At 38.3% G+C, this 13,768-nt stretch overlaps 1 protein-coding gene and 2 pseudogenes across 5 annotated transcripts in view; all 3 read right to left on the bottom strand.

Annotated features, from left to right (window-relative positions):
- Nucleotides 1–13,768, bottom strand: part of ATAD2 (ATPase family AAA domain containing 2) — a 70,333-nt gene that overhangs the window by 22,492 nt on the left and 34,073 nt on the right. For all 3 annotated transcript variants that reach the window (XM_082721746.1, XM_082721745.1, XM_082721747.1), the window contains 3 exons: nt 9,292–9,466; nt 8,325–8,413; nt 388–547 (listed from right to left, as the gene is read on the bottom strand). In XM_082721746.1, the coding sequence (XP_082577872.1) occupies nt 388–547; nt 8,325–8,413; nt 9,292–9,466 (424 nt within the window). The remainder of the gene's footprint in view (nt 1–387; nt 548–8,324; nt 8,414–9,291; nt 9,467–13,768) is intronic.
- On the bottom strand, nt 2,625–4,055 carry LOC309860157 (non-histone chromosomal protein HMG-17 pseudogene; annotated as a pseudogene). The gene has a single exon. The product of its transcript is annotated as a non-histone chromosomal protein HMG-17 pseudogene (transcript).
- LOC309858922 (phosphatidylinositol N-acetylglucosaminyltransferase subunit P pseudogene) lies at nt 11,363–13,392 on the bottom strand (annotated as a pseudogene). The gene has a single exon. The product of its transcript is annotated as a phosphatidylinositol N-acetylglucosaminyltransferase subunit P pseudogene (transcript).

Below are 13,768 nucleotides of genomic sequence, written 5' to 3'. Positions count from 1 at the left end.
ACGGACTCTGCCCTGAGCATGAAATGCGCTGCAGGGCTCCATCTCCCAACCCTGAGATCATGACCTGAGCCGAAATCAAGAGTTAGATGCTTCGCTGACTGAGCCACCCAGGTGCCCCTCAAATTGAGAAAATTTTAAGAGTATTTTTTGGGAAGGCATTATTTAAAAAAAATAAAAAATAAAAAAATAAGCAAAAAATCCAAGTTATTTTCTTTAAATAAAATAATGCCTTCCTAAAAACATACACATATATATTTGGATGTTAATCACATATGACTTTTGCTTCAGAACATACAAAACTCAATTTTCAAATTTTTACTGTGCCAAGATTTGTCCATGATATGGACAACACATTCTGTCAAAATGTGAAACATGTTAAATTCCTACATCTTTGTCAGGCAGGCTGAAAAGGAATTCTCTGTCAAAGCGACCAGGCCTTCGCAAAGCAGGATCGATAGAATCCAGTCTGTTGGTTGCACCAATGACCACAATTTCTCCTCTGCTGTCCAATCCATCCATAAGTGCTAGCAGGGTGGAAACAATGGAACTAAATGTAAAAATAAGAGAGAAGAGATTAAACATATGATGCTGAGTATGTCTTCTTTTGCTAAGATTTAATAGATTAAGCATGTGAACAAATTTTCTCAGAGCATGCCATTATTTCCAATAGATTAAAAACTGTAAAATAACACACTAAATGGCATACAGAGATTACAATCAATGAAAAACATAAATGGCCTTTAAAATGCCACAAATGGGTTCTGGAAGACATTTTGTGAAGCATAACTTCGCATAGGAACATGAAAGTCGCCCAAAAAGGATACAATTAAAAAAAAAAAAAGACAAACTTTATGTAAAAAATGCTCCATTGTGTATACATTATCTAAGAACGCCCAAATAAAATGATATATACATAAATCATAAAAATAAAACTTCAATTACATTTTAATTATGGATAGAGAATTAAAAAACCTCCACATCTTCATCACCCACTATCTCCCCCTCCCTTTTTTAAGATTTTACTTATTTATTTGACAGATAGAGATCACAAGTAGGCAGAGAGGCAGACAGAGAGAGAGGGGGAAGCAGACTCCTCGCTGAACAGAGAGCATGATGCGGGGCTCAATCCCAAGACCCTGGGACCATGACCTGAGCCAAAGGCAGAGGTTTTAACCCACTGAGTCACCCAGGCGCCCCCCCCCTTTTTTAAAAGTTTATTTAAATCTCTACACCCAACATGGGGCTCGAACTTAAGACCCCGAAATCAAGAGTCATGTACTCTTCCAACTCAGCCAGCCAGGCACCCCTTCATCACCCACTTTCAACAATTATCAGTGTCCTTTTTTCTGATGTAATCCAATAGTTCTTTGACGAAGAAAACCCAAAAACTTCACACACATCATTTAATCCGTACACATTTCATATTAAATAATGCATTTCTGAGATAAGGACTGCAGAACTCCACAGTACTAGGATACCAATGGAAATGACAATAATCCCTTAACATCACCTAATATTGAATTTTCCTGATCGTTTCAGAGTATCTTTTCACATTCGATTTTTTAAAGCCAAGACCCATATACTACACTTGGTCAAATGTCCCTCAAATCAAGAGTTTCTGTTGGATCTTCCTTTTTATTCCTTTATGCCATGTATTTGTTGAAGAAACTGGGTCATTTGCCTTTTAAAATCTCCTTCCCATATTCTGGATTGGTCTGCTTGCCTCCTAATAGGGTCATTTAACCTGTCCTCTATCTTTCATATTTTCTATGAACTGGCAATTAGCTTTAGAAGCTTAACAGATGCAGGTTGAACTACTTGGGATAGCATGTATCATAGGAACATACCGTGTACTTGCTATTGTATATGCAGGAGGCACATAATGCGAGTTTTCCCTTTAAGATCAGCGAACTGGGTTTAAGTGACGTGTTACCAGTTTACTACATTTATCATAAACTTCACTATCAACCTTATTATCTGTTTTTATAGCCGCTGATTGCTTAGATCAGGGTTTCTTAATCTTGGCACATATTAACATTTGGGTTAGGTAACTTTGTTGTACAGAGCTGTCCTCTGCACTGTAGGATGTTTCACAGCGCCTGTGGTCCTTACCTACCTCCTCTAATTTGTGACAATTAAAAATGTCTCCAGACATTTGACCCATGTAGGGGGAAGAGGAGAAATCCACTACCAGCTGAAAACCACAGGCCTTGATCCACTATTTGCGAAATGGCAATTTTCTATTTCAATAATTTTCCTTGTATTTATAAACTATGATTTTCCTATAAAGAATAATGTTACTCCATTAATTATTAAATTACTCTGAATCATGGTCTGAATCATAGCTACAGGATAGGAAAAAGAAATGCTTGATTCATTTTCTTTATCAATTTTCAGAGTAGTGAGTCACTATTTTAAGCATCCTCTGGAGTGACCAATTCGGTTTTTATTTTTAAAAAATCATTAAAAACTGACAGTTTTTATGTATTTGATGCTATTCACTCTGTTTTAGTCCTTCTTTTTGATGCTCAAATTATCCCATCTTGGTTCATGGAAACTCCTTCAAAATTTTTTGACTATGTCACTCTGATGTGACCCCGGTAGTTTTTTTTTTTTTCCCAAGCCAAACTGTATCCAGCTTTATTAAAGATACTTTTCATAAACAATCATGGTATTTCAGGCAGGACATGGGCAGACAATCATTAACAGTATACAACAACTTTCAAACTCCTTTTTTCAATGGACTACTAAAATCAGAAAGCCACTATAAAACCCAATGCAGTCTTCATGTGATGCTCGGAGCAGGGACGTATACAGTGAGGGCGAACAGTTCACATTTTAGCATGTTGTTTTAACAACTTTTCACAAGCCGACCCTGACTTTCAGGAAATGAAATGAAAATGGCAGCATTATCCATCTGAAGATCCACGAGCTAAAAAGGAACTCTTTTGAGGGACACCATCTCAGTGATGACACTTTGTCAAGTCCAGATTGCCTGACATACTGGAAACCATGTCCAGACCTTCCAACAGGTCTCTGGGTTTAAGGGAGTCAAGTCTATGTTGAAGGCAGAGAGGGAGAAGAGGACATAAAAACTGAATTTTAGTTTTTTCCATGCCACCAAGGGATTTGTACCCAGGCGGCTCATGTGTGTCAATGTCAAGGAACCCCTCCTCCTGGGAGCCAAGAGGAAGTTTCTCAAAACTAGGAGGGAAAGGTGTTTTTTCCCCCTGTGTCAATCTAGCTTCAGAGATATTCTATTAGTGACATATGCCCTTCCCCCAAAACAACAATGAAGTGTTCTGTGTGCTAGCAACATAGTTTAAAAAAAAAAAAAAAAAAGTAAAACAAAATTCTGCACTTTTATAAAACTTGATAAAAAATAGTACTTCAAACTGTACAGTCACCAGAAGTACACAGTTATCAAAAATGCACACCCGTCACTTGGCATCTCCAGCACCTTCAGCTTTCTGTGCCTGGTCTGTTTGGGCGTCTCCGTTCTCTGAGGGTTATTTCCATACTTGCTGGCGTCAGCTTTCCCCCTTTTCCCTTTGGGTACCTTCTCTCCCTTCTTTGCTGGGGCCTTTTTAGGCTTGGGCTCTGACTTTGGAAAGGCAGGTTAAGCAGATAACCTTGCAGATCTTCTCCGTGGCTCGTCCTTCACCTTGGCTTTATCTCCTGTAGCATCCCCCTCAGCCTTTCTCTTGGGCATGGTGGCGACAGTGGCGGGACATAAGCGCTGGACACCGGGATGCAGCAGCGCGCCGGCTTTGGCCGGTCCGGGGGTCGTTCTCGCCTCTTCTTCTTCACACTGCTCCGACCCCGGTAGTTTCTGATTGCCTCCTTGCTTCCAGGCATGACATGGTATTCCAGACTTGTCTTATTTCCAGACTTATTTCCATTATTTACCATCCCTCCTAAGAGCTGTAGTATTTAGAAACCACATTTTGGGTACTAGGGGTACGAATTGTTACTGGATTGTAAAAGCTTCTAGGCCTTTTAAAGTGTCCAGAGCTAGAAACCATTTTTTCTTCAAAAAAATCATTGTGAGTTCATTCTGATACTCCCAATTCAAAGTAAAGATTTTACGTTTTTTTTTTTTTTTTAAAGATTTTATTTATTTGTCAGAGAGAGAGAGGGAGCGAGAGCGAGCACAGGCAGACAGAATGGCAGGCAGAGACAGAGGGAGAAGCAGGCTCCCTGCCGAGCAAGGAGCCCGATGTGGGACTCGATCCCAGGACACTGGGCTCATGACCCGAGCCGAAGGCAGCTGCTTAACCAACTGAGCCACCCAGGCATCCCAAGATTTTACGGTTTTAATTTAACTTATTTTATATTTAATCCTCTTTTTCTTAGGCTAAAAATCATATATTCTAAGGCATTCACAAGCTCGCTTATTTGCATTATCTGACTGGTATTATTACTAATAAAAAATACAGTTTAATCATGTAACATTTATTTACTTATTTATTTATTGTAAAGATTTTATTTATTTGACACAGAGAGAGAGAGATCACAAGTAGGCAGAGAGGCAGACAGAGAGAGAGGGGGAAGCAGGTTCCCCTCCGAGCAGAGAGCCCGATGAGGCTTGATCCCTGGACTGAGAACATGACCTGAGCCGAAGGCAGAGGCCCAACCCGCCGAGCCACCCAGGCGCCCCTAATCATGTAACTTTTAAAAATGCTTATTTAACGGGACGCCTGGGTGGCTCAGTTGGTTAAGCAGCTGCCTTCGGCTCAGGTCATGATCCCAGCGTCCTGGGATCGAGTCCCACATCGGGCTCCTTGCTCAGCGGGGAGCCTGCTTCTCCCTCTGCCTCTGCCTGCCATTCTGTCTGCCTGTGCTCGCTCTCTCCCCCTCTCTCTCTCTGATAAATAAATAAAATCTTTAAAAAAAAAATGCTTATTTAACAAAAATGTTTATGCTCAGATTGTTTAAGTCTTCGGTTAAAAAAAAAACAAAACCAGAGTGCCTGGGTAGTTCAGTTGGTTATGTGACTGCTTTTGGCTCAGGTCATGATCCTGGAGTCCTGGGATCATGTCCCACATTGGGCTCCCTGCTCAGCGGTGAGTCTGCTTCTCTGACTCTCCCCTCTCTCATCCTCTTTCTCAAATAAATAAATAAAATCTTAAAAAACCAAACACCCCCCCAAACTTGCACACTAAGTTTCCCATATATATATTTTCCCATAAATAAATATATATATATATATATATAATGTAGCAACCAGGTGCCTCATTAGTGCAGTAGGTAGCGCTCAGCCTCATAAAACATAGCCACCTGGTTTTCCCAATACCATTTACGGAAGAGACTGTCTATCCTATAGTCTTACACACAATGTCCCCATTGCATATTCCTGCCTCATTTGTCACAGATTAATTGACCCTATAGCGCGGATTTACTTCTGGGGTCTCTATCTTGTCCCTTTCATCTATTTTTGTTCCAGTGTCATACTGTTCTGATTACCATAGCTTTGTAGCATATTTTGAAATCTGGGACTGTGCTCTATACAAGAGCAAAATCTTTGCTCTTTCTCAGGACTGCTTTGGCAATCTTTGAAATCAGACCACTTTCTTACACCATTCACAAAAATAAACTCAAAATGGAATAAAGACCTAAATATGAGACCAGAAACCATAAAACTCCCTAAAGAAAACATAGGAAGTAATATCTTGGATGTCAGCCTTTGCAACATTTTTCTAGATGTGTCTTCTTAGGCAAAAGAAACCAAAGCAAAGTTAAACTTCTGGGAATACACCAAAATAAAATGCTTTTGCAAAGCAAAGGAAGCTATCAACAAAACAAAAAGGCAACCTACTGAATAGAAGATATTTCCAAATGATATATCCGAAAAGTTGTTAATATCAAAAATATATAAAGAACTTCTACAACACAACACAAAAAAAACCCAAATAATCTGATTTTAAAAATGGGAAGAGCACATTCTTTGAAAGGGCATTTTCCCAAAGAAGACATACAGATAGCCACACAGGAAAAGATAGTCAACATCACTAATCATCAGGGAAATGCAAATCAAACCACAATGAGATATCATTTTATACCTGTCAGAATGGCTAATAAGACAAGAAATATTAAGTGGGGGCGCCTGGGTGGCTCAGTGGGTTAAGCCGCTGCCTTCGGCTCAGGTCATGATCTCAGGGTCCTGGGATCGAGTCCCGCATCGGGCTCTCTGCTCAGCAGGGAGCCTGCTTCCTCCTCTCTCTCTCTCTCTGCCTGCCTCTCTGCCTACTTGTGATCTCTCTCTGTCAAATAAATAAATAAATAAAATCTTTAAAAAAAAAAAAAAAAGAAATATTAAGTGTTGGCAATGATGTGGAGAAAAGAAAACCCTTTGGGACTGTAAGTTGGTACAGCCACTATGGAAAATAGTACAGAGGTTCCTGAAAAAGTTAAAAAATAAAAATACCAATCCCCCCATTTAATCCAATAATTCCACTATTGGTTATTTACTGCCCCCCCAAAAAAGCCCCACTAGTTCAAAAATGTATATGTACCTCTGTTTAATAAAGCATTGTTTACAATAGCCGAAATATGGAAGCAACCTAGCTGTCCATCAATAGATGACGGATAGGTAAAGATGTGCTATATATGTATACAAGGGAATGTTACTCGGCCACAAAAAATAATGGGATCTTGCCATTTGCAACAACATAGATTGACCAAGGGGATGTTATACTAAGAGAAAATGTTAGGTAAAGACAAATACCGTATGATTTCAGTTATATGTAGAATCTAAAAACAAAACAAAAACCACACAAACGAAACCATAAACACAGAAAAAAAAAATGGTAATTGCCAGAGGGAAGGGAGCTGGATGACGAGCAAAATGGGTGAAGATCAAATGGCACAAACTTACAGTTATAAAATACGTGATGAAGATGAAAAGTACAGCATGGGGAATATAGTCAATACTGTAATAGTGTTGAGTGGTGACAGATGGTAACTACACTTATCCTGGTATGGGCATAGCTTAATGTATAGAATTGCGGAATCACTATGTTTTACACCTTAAACTAACAACATTGTATGTCAACTATCCTTCAATTAAAAAAACCTATGTATGAACTTAAGATACATGTGATGTATCTCACATCACATGTGCTGTGAGATGGCATGTGATGAGATGGCATGTGCTTCCCAAACTGCGCTACAATTTTTGTTGCTAAAATTTCTCCAATTCCTTATAGAACGTTTGCAGAACATGGTAAGCACTCAGTTAGTTCAATACAATGAATACAGTATGGTTTATGATGACGACATGTGCCATGTATAAAAAGTTTGTATGATTACTGGTAGGGTATTACAGACACAACAATTTTTATCATAGCATTTAACATTTTAATTTACTGATAGCAACAAATGAAACCGTGTAGCGTCAAGTCAAAGAAGGCTATCAGGCTACAGTAAATACTGTTAGGTATTAGAAAAATAAAAGCCTATCTATCACTCACATCACTATGTCTTGCTCCTCTTTATATTATTTACAATAAAAAGACAATGCAATACTAGCATATATGCAAATGCAAACATTTGCTTTAGGGCATCCCAAATTAACTAAGCAATTACAGATAATACATGAGACCAGCTAAAAAGAAGTTCTGACAAACTGAAGATGAACTAGGATTAGAAGTAGTTTCGATTCAAGTTGAGGCGGGGGCAGTAAGGACAAGGGCCCCACCTGGGCAGCCAGCTTATCACAGGGGGGGTGCAATTTTCCCATCCTAAAAATGAAAAAGTTGACCCAATCTTTGAATCTCCAACTAGTAGTCATGCGCAAAGACATATTTTGTTTGGCTAAGACAGTGTCTTAAAAAACCTTAATGAGCTGGCAACATTTAGAAGATACTTAACACAAAAATTTGAACTAACATTTAAGAAAGAGAACAAATTCATTTTTCAAGTCTGAGTCAGCTTCTGCACTTCAGTTAACAGGTTGGAGCTAAAAATGACTTATAATGAGATGGTCGGCTACATTCTCAGCCGTGGCCCAACTCTCACTATTGGTCTGTCTCACTTATTTCATTTGCTTTACACCTCACTGTCCCAGGGGCTTTTAAGTTTGTATCATGAATTAAACCTGCATCATGAACTAAATGAGTATTTTTATACTGTGCTTGTGAAAACTTTGCCATGCACAAATGGTCTATTTTATCTTTTTGTACTATATATTAGGGTTCTACCAAAATAAGGAAACTATTGCTTTGTAAAGTATCTTTCACTGTTTAACATTCTATTCCTCATGCAACATCAGTATAGCTCAGAAAACAGGAAGAAAGGCAGAGGTGCCATCAAGCAAAGTTTACCTGTGAATTTGATCTTGCCTGCTTGATCGTACTGGAGCCAGACCATCGATTTCATCAAAAAAAATAATGGATGGGCGCATCTGATAAGCCTAGAAAACAGGTCCAGTGGTTGCATGTTATCATCAGTAACTTCAAATATACAGATGTATTATGAGCCATTTTAATACACTTTCATTCCAACTTGCTTATAGAATTTATTTATAATTCATAAATCTAAATGTAAATCCCAGAACCATATTTTAAGGATCCAAATTAAAATATAATATATATAATTTAATTTTACTTGTATTCTCAATTGGAGATATTCAAAATACATACTCCCCTGACCACATACCTCAGGTTTCATATAGCTATAGTTATTGGAAGACATAAAATTATCTATTCAAGACCAAGTGTTAAAACAAGACAAAGACCAGAAGACAATGACATAGCCTTCTTCCAGGTTAGGATGGTAAAACATTAAGCAAGATGCCATTGTTTTTTTTTTTTTTTTTAAGTCTGCTTCAATAAAGTCGAAGAAACTCAGTGAGCTATATAAAGAGATTTAAGAGCATCTGCAGCAATATGCCTCAATAGATCAGAATGTATTATCTCACAATGTGCTATCGATACAATCTGGGATATGAAATTGAAAGTCTCTAGGGCAGAACTAATCTTCAGCTCACATACTGAGACATCTCACTATGCTAAGTATGAGAGTTTCGGTCTCTCTCTAGATATGAGCCTTAAGACTCCAAAGAACTTAAGATTCAATCATTTCTTTGTCTTTTTCCTATAGAACTGTTCATCATAGGTCAGTATTATCTTGACATACAAAAGAAAATAATCCATAGATTATATATTTGGTCTAATTCTTCTGAGTTTATTTCTATGAAATATGATGAAATATAAGACTTATCTAATTCTCACATACTTACATTTACATTGATTATAGGTCTACATAGGTAAATAAATTTTAATATCATACCTGATCAAATAATAATCGTAGTTGTCTTTCAGACTCTCCTACCCATTTACTCAGACAATCAGCACCTTTCCTCATGAAGAATGCTACTCTCTTATCCCCTTGACTGCATTCATTGGCAAGTGCTCTAGCAACCAGAGTTTTTCCAGTTCCAGGTGGACCATAAAACAAACAACCTCTATAACAGAATAAGCATTATTTTAGTATTACATTAGAAAGTAGACTATTTAAACAAAATTAGAAATCAATTTCACAAATGCAGTTAGTGAATAAAAAATAAGACAAATGAAATATTGTTTCAATCCATAGAGCACAGTTTAAAACCTGAAAATATCAATACTACAAAACTGAAATTGATAACACCCTTTATTTGAAACATATTTTCTTTTATTCACTCATCATGCTCATCATATTATTTACCTTGCACAGAAGTCAGGCTTAAACAGGCTTGATAGTTTACTTTTATAACATTATCAGGGGAAAGAATAGCAGATTTCACCTACAACCCTTGGTTTCAGTGCCAGTAACATAGTACCAAAAGTTTTGTATGAAAACATGATGGGAATGAATAGAAAAGAAAGATAAAAGAAGAGAGCTTAAAGAAATAATACATGGGGACACCTGAGTGGCTCAGTGGGTTAAGCCTCTGCCTTTGGCTCAGGTCATGATCTCAGGGTCCTGGGATCCAGTCCCACACTGGGTTCCCTGCTGAGCAGGAAGCCTGCTTGCCCCCTCCCTCTGCTGCTCCCCCTGCTTGTGCTCTCTCTCCTTCTCTCACTGTCAAATAAATAAATTCTTAAAAAAAAAAAAAAATAGGTGTTTCAGTGCCAGGGACTAGGACAATGTAAATAATTTGAAATCATTCTTGGTGATATCACTGTAATGGGGTAATCTATAGTTTTTCACATATTTCCAAAGTTATTCATTGCTCTTTGGATAGAATTCCCCCCAAAATGGATTGTACTCATAATTCTAATTAGAAATGTAAAAAGGATATAGAAATAGAACATGTCAGGGATTAAGTGCTACTAAAGTAACATGAAATAATTTCAGATCATCATATAACTGCTCTTGAAAATTAACATTAAGGAAGATTCCAGAAAAGCAAAAATGACAAAATAAGAGTTGTGGGGGAAAATTCACACATAATAGATGAAATCTATTAAAAGAGTAATATATATATATATAAACGAAATGGAGATGATCAAATGCAGATAGAAAAAAATAAAACTGTTAAAAAACACACCATATGGGGGCACCTGGGTGGCTCAGTGGGTTAAAGCCTCTGCCTTGGGCTTAGGTCATGATCCCAGGGTCCTGGGATCAAGTACAGCATTGGGCTCTAGACAAGGGGAACCTGCTTCCCCTTATCTCTGCCTGCCTCTCTGCCTACTTGTGATCTCTGTCAAATAAATAAATAAAATCTTAAAAAAAAAAAAGTTGAACTTCTCTTAAAGTTCCATTAATATTATAAATGTTCTCAAATTTTAGCTATTAATGGACAGAATAAAATATTGCAATACTATAAAAAATTAGCAAATTTAAAAAGAAACATCTCTTCTAATTTTTTCTCATTTCCCTGTCCTTTTAACATATATTTCCCCTTATAATATCAAATATATAATCATGTTAACCTACTGTTTTCACATGGTGTGTTTTTTTTTTTAAAGATTTTATTTATTTATTTGACAGACAGAGCTCACAAGTAGGCAGAGAGGCAGGCAGAGAGAGAGGGGGAAGCAGGTTCCCTGCCGAGCAGAGAGCCCAGCTCAGGGCTTGATCCCAGGACCCTGAGACCATGACCTGAGCTGAAGGCAGAGGCCTAACCCACTGAGCCACCCAAGCACCCCAGTTCAACTTTTTTTTTACACTTCAATAATGGGTATTATAAATGAGTCAAAATACAGGGCTGTCATGTTGGCGCAGTTGGTTGAGTGTTTTGACTCATGTTTTAGTCTCAGGGTTGTAAGACTGAGCCCTGTGTCAGGCTCCATGCTCAGGGTAGAGTCTGCTTAAGACTCTCCCTCCTTTTGCCCCTCCCTCCCGCGCTCTCTCTCTCTCTCCCTCAAATAAATAAATTTCTAAAAAACAAAAACAAAGGGTGCCTGGGTGGCTCAGTCAGTTGGGCATCTGCCTTTGGCTCAGGTCATGATCCCAGCATCCTGGGACTGAGACCCACATCAGACTCTGCTCCCAGGAAGCCTGCTTCTCCCTCCACCTGCTTATGTTCTCTCTCTCCAATGACTAAACAGAATCTTTAAAACAAACATACAAACAAAAACAAAATATGGCCAAATTACATCAAAAACTTAAAACAAATGCTTGGTATTAGTCTACATACTATTCAGTTTTTGGCATAAAGTTCTTCGGCTGCAAGGAACAACATCTGGTTTACTTCACTAATTGGAATAGCTCTGTTTAATGCTGGAATGGCCTCTTCTTGGTATCTCTTCTGCTTTTGTTTTTAGCATAATTACCTGTGATCGTATGAATGGACTAGAGTGGATAGAGGTACTCATTACATTTATTCCAAATAAAGGTAAATAACCAGTCACTACAGTAGGAAGAAAGAAAGGAGAAAGAAAGGCAATGCAACTGCCCTATATTTTTAAGGCCAATAGGGTTAGCCTAAGGAGGTTAGCCAAGATTCAGGAATAAAAGCCCACAAAAAATGTAGTATGAAGCCAGACTGGGAGCTTAAGAAAAGAACAAAGCCATAAATTGCTCTTTGTGGCAATGGGGACAGTAAATTTTCCACCATTTTCCTTTGGCTTTAGACAGTCTTGGGTCCTTGAAATGCCCACTCGTGCTCCTCCCGACAGCTCTGCCACCTCAGCGGCAAAACACAGTAGGGGCAGAAATGGAAAATTGAGGGAAAGGCTGGGTCATAATGGGTCTCCCCTCTTAAGACCCAATTTACTAAATTAACTAGGTACTTCCAATACTTCTTATAAGCAGCAAGTGTTGTTATTTAATACTAATATCTTTCTAATTAAAAACAGGTTTAATTCACCAATGTTTAACTGTGTATGGTACATAACTTTTATAATGGGAAAGGGGAAAAAAGCTTACTAATTAAAAAAAAAGTTTCCTTAAATCAATGTTTCCATACAGGATGATTCAGGAAGAAAAAAGTTTCATGAGGAAAAAAGAATCAGGAGCTAGTGTTTAAAAATGGGTTAATAATGTATAAAAACTAGAAGAAAAAGGAAAAAGACTAAGTGTGGTGATATGAAAACTAAAATAAAGTAGCTCCCAATAAGAAAGCTAATTTGTGGGCTGCCTGGGTGTCTCAGTCAGTTAAGCATCTATCTGACTTCTTGATCTTGGCTCAGGTCATGATCTCAGGGTTGTGAGAATGATGGTGTCGGACTCCATGCTAGGCAAGGAGACTGCTTAACATTCTCTTCCTCTCCCTCTGCACTGCAACCCCAGAGCCCTCCCTCTCTCTTAAAAAAACAAACAGGGCGCCTGAGTGGCTCAGTGGGTTAAAGCCTCTACCTTTGACTCAGTTCATGATCCCAGGGTCCTGGGATTGAGCCCTGCATCAGGCTCTTTGCTCAGCAGGGAGCCTGCTTCCTCCTCTCTCTCTGCCTGCCTCTCTGCCTACTTGTGATCTTTGTCTGTCAAATAAATAAATAAAAATCTAAAAGAAAACAAACAAACAAATAAGAAAAAAATTAATTTGCAAAACACCTCTTGAAATTTAGAGGTAATATTATCTCCATGCAGGAGAGAAGGGTTGGGTTGAAGTTTGAGGATGGAATAAGACATTATTATTAAAAAACGGTGAGACCACCCCTTTCTTTTACTACTCTGTGCAGGCAAATTGCTTGGCTAATTTACTTGCCCCTATGAGAAAAGATGAGATCCTGCAGAAAGTAAGTTAAGAACTCCATGTTGAACAGTGTAGACTACTAACCCTTTCTCAGGCCTACTGCTAAAATGCTGGCAGCCAGATTCATAAGCTTCAAACAGAAAACTGGAAAATTTGTCTCTGGTGGGGAAAAACATGCCTAGATACTGACTTTGAGGACTTCTGGTAAAAGAATCACCACCCAACCATCATCCTAAGGTGAGGCCTAGAAATTAACAAGCTCTACAAGTGGCTTTTAAAAACATGCTCCATTCTGAGGGTGCCTGAGTAGCTCAGTCAGTTGAGAGACAGACTCTTTATTTTGGCTCAGGTCATCATCTCAGGATTGTAAGATTAAGCTCCATGGGAATGCTCAGCAGTCTGCTGGAGATCCTCTCCCTCCGTCCCTATACATGCCTGCATACGTACTTTTGGTCTCAAATAAATAAATCTTAAAAAAAAAAAAAAAGCTTCACCCTTAAATATTAACAAAGAGCCAAGGATCACTAGACACTTACAAGGAAATCCCCACTAGACACTTAAGGAAAAAAGATCAAAAGAGATGGGAACAAGAAAAAAAGTAGATTAATCTACAAAATCCAACATTCAATTGACATGAATTGA

This window comes from Mustela nivalis, assembly GCF_964662115.1.
Source record: "Mustela nivalis genome assembly, chromosome: 2".
Taxonomy (NCBI): Eukaryota; Metazoa; Chordata; class Mammalia; order Carnivora; family Mustelidae; genus Mustela; species Mustela nivalis.
Note: the sequence above shows the minus strand (reverse complement) of the source record. Positions and strands in the feature narration are given on the sequence as shown.